This window comes from Pimephales promelas, chromosome 23 (assembly GCF_988280905.1).
Source record: "Pimephales promelas chromosome 23, fPimPro1.hap1.1, whole genome shotgun sequence".
Classification (NCBI taxonomy): Eukaryota; Metazoa; Chordata; class Actinopteri; order Cypriniformes; family Leuciscidae; genus Pimephales; species Pimephales promelas.
In genome coordinates this window covers 9528564-9540925 of record NC_142791.1, presented here as the reverse complement: position 1 = coordinate 9540925, position 12362 = coordinate 9528564, and the positions used below count along the sequence as shown (strand labels likewise).

General features: G+C 40.4%; 2 protein-coding genes across 2 annotated transcripts; both read left to right on the top strand.

The window, feature by feature from the left end:
• Nucleotides 1-333: 333 nt before the first annotated feature.
• pcdh1a1 (protocadherin 1 alpha 1) lies at nt 334-4769 on the top strand. The gene is made up of 4 exons (XM_089126318.1): nt 334-3139; nt 3808-3869; nt 4032-4144; nt 4236-4769. The coding sequence occupies exons 1-4, from the start codon at nt 665-667 to the stop codon at nt 4493-4495; spliced, it is 2910 nt and encodes a 969-aa protein (XP_088982444.1). The 5' UTR covers nt 334-664; the 3' UTR covers nt 4496-4769.
• A 976-nt stretch (nt 4770-5745) lies between these two features.
• Nucleotides 5746-10281, top strand: pcdh1a2 (protocadherin 1 alpha 2). Its single transcript, XM_039678188.2, has 2 exons — nt 5746-8278; nt 10127-10281. The coding sequence occupies exons 1-2, from the start codon at nt 5879-5881 to the stop codon at nt 10148-10150; spliced, it is 2424 nt and encodes an 807-aa protein (XP_039534122.2). The 5' UTR covers nt 5746-5878; the 3' UTR covers nt 10151-10281.
• The last annotated feature ends 2081 nt before the right edge of the window (nt 10282-12362 follow it).

The window sequence follows — 12362 nt, the reverse complement described above, 5'->3', positions numbered from 1 at the left end:
AGTGTTGCATTTTGCCTGAAATTGGGATACACAGACCTGGAGACATAGGTCTATAATATGGTTCAGAATGCTGTAAAATGTCAACTTCCATATGTTAAGAATTCAAATTGTGTTATTTATGACTTTACATGTCTAAGTAAGATCATGATCTTTACTGGGGACCCAAAATGCAAATAAAAAAGATAGGCACCATTCTGTAAAACGAATGTAATCACTCAACATATTATGGTTAATAGCAGGCAAATTGGGGTAATAGTATAAGCCGACGTTTGTTTTTTTTTTTTTTACGTAATGGCAAAGGGAGATAGCCCCCAATTGTGAAACCATTCGAATTTTAACAGAATGTAATAAGAAATGTATTGAAAATGAAACCACAATAAAAGCATAGTGTTTAGTGTTCACCTCCTCCCCATCTGTCTCCCTCATCCAAACACACACACGCTCTCTCACTCTTGCGCACGTGCCATTGGCCAAAGACGCGCACTCCAGAGCTAAAGTACGAGGTTCAGGGACTTACCACTTCATTGTCATTAGCGTGCTCATTCTCTCACGAAATGTTACTGTGCGTTTGGGTGGATTTTTTGTCTACCATTTTAAAGCTTCAGCTATGAGTGTTTTGTTTGGTCGTTCATTTGAAGGCACGCAGGAAGGGGAATATATTTAAATGGAGCTGTGGATATGGACATGGCAGGTAACCTGCCTGGCGCTCATCGCGTCTGTGACGGATGTGGTTCAGGCACAGATTCGTTACACGATCCCAGAAGAACTGGAGCACGGGGCTTTTGTTGGAAATATTGCGGAGGATCTGGGATTAGACACCAACAAACTCTCAGTCCGCCGATTTAGAATAGTCTCAGGTGCAAAACGGCAATATTTAGAGGTGAATTTAGAAAACGGGGTTTTATTTGTCAATGAAAGAATTGATCGAGAAGAGTTGTGCGAACAAAATCCATATTGTTCATTCCATCTTCAGGTTGTGATCGAAAACCCATTAGAATTGTATAGGGTCGAAGTTGAAATATTTGATGTTAACGACAACTCTCCAGTCTTTCCATGGAGTGAATTTAACCTGGATATCTCCGAATCCGCCGCGCCGAGATCGCGCTTCCCACTGGAAAGCGCGCAGGACCTGGACGTCGGTGAGAACTCTATGCGCTCGTATTTGCTGAGCGTCAACGAACACTTCGTCCTGGACGTCCAGACGCGTAGTGACGGCAGTAAATTCGCAGAACTGATCCTTGAAAGTCCGCTGGACCGGGAGCAGCAGAAGACTCACTTGATGGTTATTACAGCGGTGGATGGAGGCTCGCCAGAGCGATCGGGCACTGCGCAAATAAACATAACGGTACTGGATGCCAACGATAACGCGCCTGTGTTCGATCAGAACTTTTATAAAGTGAAGCTGGCTGAAAACGCACCGCGAGGCACAGTCGTGATAAAACTAAACGCCACTGATATCGATGAAGGATCCAATGGAGAGATCACATACTCTTTTAGCGGCCACGCTCCAATGAGAGTGCGCGAGCTGTTCAGCGTGGATTCCCGCACTGGAGAAATCAAAGTAAAAGGTCTTATAGATTATGAAAAGGCACGAATGCACGAGATTTATGTACAAGCCAAAGACAAGGGACCGTCTGCGGTGGCAGTGCACTGCAAAGTTATGGTTAACATCATAGACGTCAACGACAATCTTCCAGAAGTGATTCTTACATCAGTATCTACGCCTGTCCAAGAGAATGCGCCCCCTGGCACAGTGATAGCAGTCATTAGCGTTATGGACAAAGACTCTGGGGAAAACGGAAATGTTGATTGTGAAATTCCTCACCACGTTCCCTTTCAGCTGCACTCATCTTTTAAAAACTATTACACTTTGGTTACGTGTGATTTTCTAGACAGAGAGACCATTTCAGAGTATAACATCACCCTCACGGCGCGTGATATGGGCTCGCCTCCTCTTTTTACCAGGAAAACTATTTTAGTGCAAGTGTCTGACATAAACGATAACGCGCCGCGTTTCAAACAGCCCTCCTACACGGTCTACCTGACTGAAAACAATGCGCCAGGAGCCTCGATTTGCACCATCACCGCACAAGACGCAGACGCGGATCAGAATTCTTACTTATCCTACTCTATTCAAGAAAACGACGTCCAAGGAATGCCAGTGTCCACTTACGTGTCCATCAATTCAGATAACGGCAACATTTACGCACTGCGTTCTTTCGACCACGAGCAGCTCAGAAACTTTCAGATCGTGGTTCAAGCCGAAGATGCTGGTTTTCCGCCTCTCCGCGCTAACGTAACAGTGAACCTGTTTGTTTTGGATCAGAATGACAATCCTCCAATCATTGTATCCCCAATGCCCGAGAATGACACCACAGCGGTTGTAGTTGTCCCTAGAAATGCTGATGCCGGATACCTAGTGGCTAAAATCACCGCCATGGACGCGGATGCCGGGCAAAACTCGCGTCTTTTTTATGAAGTCCTTCAAGCTACAGATCTCAGTTTGTTCAGCGTCGCGTTGTACACTGGGGAGATCAGGACAATCCGCCGGCTGATAGATAACGACCCTAGGAGGCAGCGGCTGGTGGTTTTGGTCAAGGACAACGGTCATCCGCCCCTCTCGGCCACGGCCTCCATCATGTTGTCAGTTGTTGACAGCGTGCCAGAATCATTGCCTGATTTTGGTGACCTCGCGCTCAGCCCTCACTACAGGTCAAACCTCACGCTGTATTTAATCGTGTCTCTGGGCGCGGTTTCATTCACGTTTCTCGTGGCTATTATTGTCCTGGCTACAATTAAGGGACACAAGGACAGAAACTCGTGCTGTGGGCTTCATTCTAAGGACCCCTCCAGTGACGTCATTAAAAAGTCTAACTTGAACATTCACATATCACCGGGATCAAAGGGGCCCACGCACTGTGTGGAAGTAAACGCGAACCACCCAATAGGTCAAAACTACTGCTATAAAATGTGTTTAACTCCAGAGTCATCTAAAAGTGACTTCATGTTCCTCAAGCCTTGTAGCCCAATGGGAACATCTTCGCGAAATAACATCAAGGAAGTGGAAAATAAAACTTTGACCTGGGGCCCAACCAGCCACAGTCTTGGTACAAGGAATGGGACGACCTCTCCAAACGAGGTAATAATCAACAAGCCCGTTTTCACCCCAAGGCGTCATATACTGACGCTTTTGCCAATGCATATCCATCCAATGCACATGGCACCCTTTAGCGTCAATATGAGACGCATATATATATGGGCCAGAGGGTGCCTCCTAGTGGTCTAACCCTAACCCTACCCCAGACTTAAACCTGTCCATTCCCGAAGCGTGTTATATTGACGCTAAAGGGTGCTATGTGTGTTAGATGTTATATCAAGTTACAAGTCCACTAGATGGATACATGATGTTCTTAAATCAGGCCAGAAATTGGCAGGAGATTAAATAATACAAATGTGAGCAATAGCCTGTAAATTGTAATTTAATTACAAATATAAACAATATCTGGGCATGCCAATGCAAAATGCAAAAACCACACGCTGTGAACTAGACCTTAAAATTCTTAATGCACAGTTCATAAATAAATAAATAAATAAACAAATGCATTTTTTGTCACTGCTGCAAATTGTAGGTATACTGCAACCAGGTGATGAATTAATAAAGTCACTTAGGCTTTAGTGACTGTTTTTGATGTGTTCTGAGGTCTTTTCTTCTTCTTGGCATAGACATTGTGCTTGTAGTATATTTGTGTGCCTCTCATGTGTAAGTGCGTGGAGTAAATATTTCAACTCTTTTTTTTTTCTTTGCAGCTCAAACAGGGGAACAAAGACCAAACACAGACGAAGAACCAGCTCAATTATACATGCAAAAGGTGATTAAAATAAAAGCTGAGTTTGCTCTCTCTCTCTCTCTCTCTCTCTCTCTCTCTCTCTCTCTCTCTCTCTCTCTCTCTCTCTCTCTCTCTCTCTCTCTCTCTCTCTCTCTCTCTCTCATGCACAAAGCATCTGACTTGTCCATGTTTTTGTTTTTATAGCCATACTCCAATAAACACAGGTAGGACTCTGCAGCGCAGACTGATTCAGGACTCAGACAACTATGCTTACACATCTGTTCCGCATTACTGGACCTGGGGAAATCACATGCATGGTAAAATCATTATATTTGATTTATATTTGATATCCCATCCCCAAAAACTGTTCAGTTAAAAGGCATGACTTTTCTTTGTCATTTAAAACAGATTATAAGACCTCACCTAAGGTTGGGGGCTTTCCAAACCACTCATGGACACGTTACAACCAACCGGATTCAATTCAACCCTCACCAGACTATCAACATAATGTTTACATTCCCGGGACACCATCAACACTCTGTACACTCAAGCTGGCAAACAATGGGGAGATTGAAGTCTACAACTCTTTCTCAACTTTTGGCAAAAAGAAAAAGCCGAACAATAACCGCCAAGAGGATGCAATAATAACCAATGATTTTTTCAAATGATTTTTCCATTTGTATTTTTCATGTTAATTCCTGTATATAAGATGTATATATTTCACTCGGATTATATGTGCCGTGCAATTTGCCTTCATAACTTTCACAGCAAGACAGCACTTAAATTGTTTTTGTTTTCCTGATATCTTCACGTTAAACAGATAATTTCTTTAATTATAATCACCCATATTGGTGAGAATACAAATTATATTTTCCGAAATTAAATCCTTTTTTCCACAATGTATTGAATAAAGAATATCATTGAATTGATTAATTTTTCCTCTTTTGTCCTCCTCATTGTGGTTCTTGCATTCCAAAATGACAAGAAAAAGCATGATGGTATAAAACTGCATTTCTTGTCTATTCTTTTACAGAAAAAAAAGTACAGGTAAAGTAGCAACATATGCAGAGCTTGAATTTATAGGTGGATCTTACATGTGTAAGATGAAATCAACATGGCATGGTTAGTTACACAGTGGCATTAATCTACAAATGACTTGAATAGAAATGTATTCACAGTGCTTCTTTATTAATTACACACATGTGATTGTTACTGATTACGTTTAATCTTTACAATTTAGATATATAATTACAATAAATTATAGCAGCTTGTGTGGAATATGAGTGTTCATATGTTCAAAAAATAAGTTTTCATTACAGTAATAAGTGATGATTCTCGGGCAGACATGATTGTTGTTGTTGTTGTTATTGTTTTTGTTAATTTTACGCGCCCTAAACATGCTTTTATTTTGCTTGTCTTGTCAGCGGAACCAAGTCACAAGATGGCTCTGTCCGTGGTGCTGAACTTGCTTCTTCTTGTTTCCTGACGCCCAACAGGAAAAGAAAAAGAAAGGAAAAGAAAATGTAGTACCATATATATATATATATATATATATATATATATATATATATATATATATATATATATATATATATATATTTATTTATTTATTTTATTTTTTTTGCTACTTTCAACATTTGTAGACAAGCTGTGCTAGCTTTAAGACTCACAGAAAGCTAGGTCAAAAGTAATTATATATATATTTATTTTTATTTATTTTTTATTTTTTTATTTTTTCCTAAAATATCTATAAATTTTCTATGTAAACGTATATCTTCACACGATGTCGCTGCACTAATGCTATTCACTTTAAGGGGGATGCGAGCACAACCCATGCTTTGCTCTCACAATGCTGTTGGACAGAGACTGTCAGCACTGATGCTCAGATGAATCTGATCAGCGGGTGGGATCCACGGCACGGCGCTATATGGCGGTGCTCTGCTGGATGCTTTTAAGATGCTTTCTAAATACCTGCTTATCCTCCATTCGTTATCGAAAACATTGCTATAATTCTTGTGAAAGGCAGCGAAAGCATTGACGTGTGCACTGCAATGGATCTAAGGAGGAGATGGCGCCTCGGTTTCGCAGTCATCTCCGCGCTGTGGAGTCTCGCCTCGGCTGTAACAAGATACTCCATCCCAGAAGAAATGCCAGTGGGCTCCGTGATCGCAAATATCGCCTCGGATTTGGGCCTTGACGCGCAGAGCCTGTTGGAACGAAAGGTAAAGCTGGATTATATTAATAGCAAGAAATACCTAGAAATAAATAACGTCACCGGAGAACTGTTTATCGCTGAGAAAATTGACCGGGAATATTTATGCCCGGCCAAAACATCATCGTTCTGTTTCCTCAAGATGGATGTGATAATCGAGAAACCAGTACGCATATTTAATATCGAATTGGAAATTATGGACATAAATGACAACGCGCCTCAGTTCAGACGGGAGAGAATACCGCTCGATGTTTCGGAATCAGCGACACCTGGAGAGAGATTTTCTTTAACAAACGCGGTGGATGCAGATGTTGGAGAGAACTCGATCGAGACCTATTACCTGAGTGAAAGTAACGAGTTTACCATTGAAATCCAGACTGGAAGTGACGGGACTAAATATGTCGACCTGGTGCTAAAAGCTAGCTTGGACAGGGAAAAACAGGCCGTCCACACACTAACCCTCACCGCTGTGGACAGCGGCATACCTGCGCGTTCAGGCACGGCCAGTATTATCATTCAAGTGCTTGACATCAATGACAACGCCCCTCAGTTTGATCGACAAGTGTACTCGGTTGACCTCATTGAGAATGCACCTATAGGGACGCTGATTATGCAGCTGAATGCAACAGATTTGGACGAGGGTGTCAATGCGGACGTCATATACTCTTTCACTTTATACACATCTGAGAAAACACAAGAAAAGTTCTCTTTGGATCCTAGCAGTGGAGAAATAAGAGTAAAAGATGTGATCGATTTCGAAGAAGTGAAGAGTTTTGAGATGTATGTTGAAGCCAAGGACAAGGCAGTGAATGCGCTTTCAGGTCAGTGTAAAATTTTAGTGTTCATCACCGATCTAAATGACAACCATCCTGAGATCACGATCAAATCTTCACAGACTCTGATTAAAGAAAATGACCCCGTGGGAACGGTGATCGCCGTCATCAGCGTGAGCGACAGGGACTCCGGAGATAATGGCAAAGTTGTTCTCTCCATCCACAATGCTCAGATGTTACCTTTTGCACTTAATAAGTCATCGGAAGACTTTTTTACGTTAACAGTTACCCAATCACTTGACCGTGAGCAAATCCACAGTTATGACATCACTCTTCACGTGAACGACAGGGGAAGCCCTCCTCTGAGCGATAACGTAACGATCAGTGTTACAATTCAAGATGTCAATGATAACGACCCAACGTTTCCTCAAACCCTCTATACCATTCATCTGATGGAAAACAACGAGCCCGGAGCGTTGCTAGCCTCACTAACCGCTCATGACCCAGACCTGCATGAAAATCAGTATCTGGTTTACTTCATCATAGAAAAGGAGATAGCCAACACCTCAATGTCCATGTTGTTTTCCATCAATCCTGAAAACGGCAACCTCTACGCTTTACGCACCTTTGACTACGAAAGGGAGAAGGAGTTTCTGTTTCACATTGAAGCGAGAGATTCTGGGCTCCCTCCTCTTAGCAGTAATGTGACCGTACACATCATCATCCTGGACCAAAACGACAACACGCCCCTCATAGTTTCTCCCTGGCGTCCGCAGGGCACTGTCATAGAGCAAAAAATCCCAAGGTCGAGCGATAAAGGATTCCTGGTCACCAAGGTTATCGCGTTGGACGCCGATTCCATGCAGAACTCTCGTATAACGTATCAGTTCCTGCAGGTCACAGACACGCCACTGTTCAGCATCGACCAGTACAACGGCGAGATACGAACCACGCGAATGTTCAGTTACAGAGACCCCAAAGATCAACACCTGGTCATCATAGCCAGAGACAACGGAGAACCTCCTCGCTCTGCCACGGTGACCATCAAGATCTCCACAGTGGACCAAGTGGTCACGCAGTTAACCGAAACCACAGAGGTGCCTGTCGAATACGACCTGATCACTGATCTAAACCTGTACTTGCTGATCGGTTTGGGGTCGGTGTTGTTTCTGCTCCTCATTACCATCCTGGTGATCATCGTGCTGAAATGTCAGGAACCGAAGCCCTCACAAGCGGCTCCCCAGGGTAGGAACAGCATCCTCAGCCAGAGGAACTCCTCCACCATCGCTGACTCTACTCTCATCTCAAGTGATGCCTACTGGTACAGTCTGTTTCTGGCAGAGACTAGGAAAGGGAAGGTGGTGGTGCGGCAGCCTCTTCCTAACGGGACGGGGTTTATTGTGTCCAGTATCCCAGGAAGTGCTACGCTTACTGAGACCAGTGCATCAAGGTCTTCCACTTTACAGGTACTGGAACCACTATATGCACATACAGTGACCCCAAAAAGTACTCATAGGCAACACACATAAACAAGTGTGCATTAACATCAAGCCAAGTGCATTTATTTGAAATAAATATAGCTCAAGAACACTTTTTAAGCAAAACATTTAACCCTCTGGTGTTGTTCGGACATTTTTGACTGAAAATTTTTATCTGTGGGATGGAATTTGGTAAAGGTTTTGGTACTTGCTGTGTGAACAGAAACAAACAATGAAACAACAATAAAAAACATGCATGATTCAAAAAGGTTGGTCCTGAAAAACAATAGTCACACTTGTATTGGTTGCGGTCAAAAATGAATTGGAAATGAATGATAAATGAAGTTCATCTATTGGGTTCTGCGCACAAACAAATTCGTAGTGAAAGCTAATTTTTTTGGAGATATTAACCTCAAATTTGGAATATATATTTGGAATATAAGTTCATATATAAGTTGACTTTTTTAAACTTCATCAATAATCTGGTAAGTGTAATCTTTAAAGGGTTAGTTCACCCAAAAATGAAATTTATGTCCTCAGTTCATCTTCGGAACACAGTTTAAGATATTTTAGATTTAGTCCGAGAGTTTTCTGTCCCTCCATTGAACATGTATGTACGATATACTGTCCTTGTCCAGAAAGGAAATAAACACATCATCAAAGTAGTCCATGTGACATCAGTGGGTTAGTTAGAATGTTTTGAAGCATCAAAAATACATTTTGGTCCAAAAATAACAGAAACTACGATTTTATTCACCATTGTATTCTCTTATGGTTCTGTTGCCAAGTCGCATTCAGTGACGCTGGTGACGTAAGACGCTGCTCTACTGACGTGTATCTATTGGTAATATTTCCATGTGGGTCATGTCATTTTTGACCCACATGCAAATATTACCAGAGGGTTCAAATGAATAAACTAATATTGTTCAAAATCACTAAGGCACATTTTGATTATCAGACAGTAAATGTATAAATGTAAACCTGACTTCAAACATCAACTGAAAATTACTTGACCTGTTTGTTAAAGGACATTTGGAAGAAAAAAAAAGGTTTAAAAAGTGTGTACTGTAAACGATAAACAGCAACAAAACAGATTGTTTTCTTATATTTATTATACATAAAGTTGGACACCCAGTGTTAACGCATCAGTATGTGTCTAAATTTGGATGTGAGTGTGCCCGAATCTGTCTCAGATAGCTTATTCTGAGCTGTCTCTAAACTGTTGCTATCACTCACACTATATGCAACCTTAATTTTAGAGTCTAGACCTCGAGACTGCAATCTCTCAAATTAGAGATTGCACATAAAATTGCAATATAATGTATACCTAAAATGTATTTTTGTGTATTTAAGATTGGAAATGTGTTTTCTTGTCCATTGAAGTACATTTGTAATACATTTAGCTATTTGGAGGTTTAAATCTATCATTCATCATTGATTCCTTCAGCGCAAGCACATAATGAAGCATGTTTCCTCCAAAAAAATTGACACCTTCCCATCTGACGGCAGGTCTTCTCTGAGCGTTTGGTGCCATGTTTTATAGGGTTGGCCCAGTAATATTATGTTTTTCACCCTATTTTGTTTCTAAAATCTAATGTTCCATGTTACTATAACAAAAACCACAACTAAGCTATTCAAGAGCTGTATAAATGCATGAAGTTCAGCATTCCTATAGCTCAAACTATAGCAATGGCAAGGTTTCATTTCCAAGGAGTGCACACACTTATAAAATGTAGATCTTTGAATGTAATGTAAGTTGCTTTGCCAAATATAAAATGTAAACATTCTGTTCTGCAGTCTTGACTGTTGGATTAACTGTGTTATCTTTATTGACAGGAGTCGAGCAGTGATTTACCATGATCTGGACATGTTGACTGATGGTTTACAACCTTCCGCACCAGGCTCTGTCCATGAGGGACAGATTGAACTTCTGAACCATTTTTCAGGGTTTCATTAGATTCAAGACGAATTGGTCAAGGATCTAATTTGAGTTTTTAAATAGCAACCTGTGTGTGTAGCTTCAAGAGAGCATTTTGAATATTCGTTCATGTTTTTTATTCATTGATACGATTAGTCATTTCATTTATTACCGTAATTGATCACTTCTTCTCCTGCTTCCACTTCTTCACGTTGCCTTTTGGGCGAATTTAAGAATTCATTTTAATTCAAATTGACAATTTCGGAGACCAAGACCAACATTGCGTCCAGTGAGAAAGACATTAATTCAGCACAGCTGGATCTCATATTTGTGGTAATTTAATGCTGGGTCTAAGAACTATATGTGAGCCATTTGTAATCACATTGAGCATGACTTTGCATGGCTAAGACAACAAGATGGACTTTTTGTATCTAAAAGATTTCTATACAAATTCTTTGACAGAGGAGAGAGATGACTACCTGAAGAACCTGGACTTTCACCCATTTGTGGTTCCTGTACGATATGAACTACAAAGACAAAGATGGATCAAAGTTCTGGTATCATATTTTTGCATAGTTTCAACTCGCTGATGAGAAAGCTGTGATCAGATGAGCACAAGCGAATGAGCAGGCATGGTCTACTCTTTACCTCTAAACATTTGGTTTGACATGTAGTGCATATGTACACATAAATACATGTTTATTTTTCTCCTGCCCTGTAAACGGCTTAAACTGAAAATTGAAGTATTTTAAATCGGACAAATGCAACAAGTAATAATTACATCAGCATGGCAATTGCCATAGTGATGTGTCATTTTCTGAAAACCAAGGAGACAAAAAATTGCAAATTCAAAAAAAGAGTATGAATCTAGCCAGTGCCAGAATATTATCCTGCCACAAAAATGGATTGAAAACAATAATATATACATTTTTTTTTGTATGAGAATCAACAATTGTATTGTTAAATTGCTATTCAGTGTCATTTATGGCCTTGTTTACTAAAGTTTTTGAAGTTTATATTGTTTTTTATTATGAAAACAAGAAAAAAATGTATTTAATGCTCCTTCTTTTATGATGACAGTGTAATGTTTTAAGGAATTATTATATGTGGTGAGATATTTGGCAGTTTCGTTATATCCTTTTAACCTAATTATATCATTGCAGAAATTCAAACTACATTCCTTTCCTTTTATTAAAATGATTTGTCGCAGCTCCTGAAGAAGGAGTGGGAAGGTGGAAAGGAGTACAAGAAAATGTTGTGTAGGAGGAACAAGGAGAAAAAGAGAGGGGAAAAACAGCAATATAGGTCACTTGAAACATATGATCTGTATTGATACATGCTGTGACCAGGACACAGAATGACACTCAAAGTTACCATTATTTGAAAGCCATGTAATTCAGTTGAAATTACTATGCTGAACGGTGACAGCTCAAATTGGAGTTCCGAACAGCAGATTTGGGAATTTAGAAATAAATGACACAAGTAAAAAAACAAAACTGCTGTGTGCCTTAGGGCAAAGAAACGTGTGCCTGAAATTTAAAACAGCCAAAACTGGATGAAGTTTAGTATTGTAATACTATTAGCCTATACTCATACATCACAATCTCATCGACATGCCTTGGGTTACTCATTTCGGTATTTGTTTTTACTTTCTGTTGCCTTACTTGCGAAATGTCCTTATGCAAACAATGCCTTTGTGTCCTTGCTGGACGTTATGATTTGCCCTTTGCCTGTAAATACAGCTGTAAATAAAAGCTTTTACAGTATATTTCTGGAGTTTCAGACACACTGTCTTGAATTGTGAGAGTGTGTGTGATCTTACAAAACACACCGTCCGTCTCATTGGTGCTGACCTAGGCAGCACTGCCTCCATAGAAACAGTCACCATGACAACACCTCCATCTCTTCATATTTAGAGAAGCACACCATTTTTTAACCTCCCCAACTCATACTTTCAAACTGCCCGATTCTCCCTCTGCCTCTCTCTCTCTAAAACATGCAGATTCTCATGCACACATCACATCTAACATCCTCTAACTGAAGCGATAGTTATAAAATACACATATTAAAATAATTAGACAAACTGCTGTAGCGGGTATTGAGAAGAGAATATTGTCGTTTATGATTGGTTATTTCATTGGTTCATGTAGTTTG

Excerpts from the sequence above, each read along its gene's own strand:
- pcdh1a1 (XM_089126318.1), top strand. The coding sequence starts at position 665 with ATGGAGCTGTGGATATGGACATGGCAGGTAACCTGCCTGGCGCTCATC. Across the intron at positions 3,870-4,031 it reads CTCAATTATACATGCAAAAG|CCATACTCCAATAAACACAG; the intron begins GTGATTAAAATA and ends TTGTTTTTATAG. Across the intron at positions 4,145-4,235 it reads CTGGGGAAATCACATGCATG|ATTATAAGACCTCACCTAAG; the intron begins GTAAAATCATTA and ends CATTTAAAACAG.
- pcdh1a2 (XM_039678188.2), top strand. The coding sequence starts at position 5,879 with ATGGATCTAAGGAGGAGATGGCGCCTCGGTTTCGCAGTCATCTCCGCG. Across the intron at positions 8,279-10,126 it reads CAAGGTCTTCCACTTTACAG|GAGTCGAGCAGTGATTTACC; the intron begins GTACTGGAACCA and ends CTTTATTGACAG.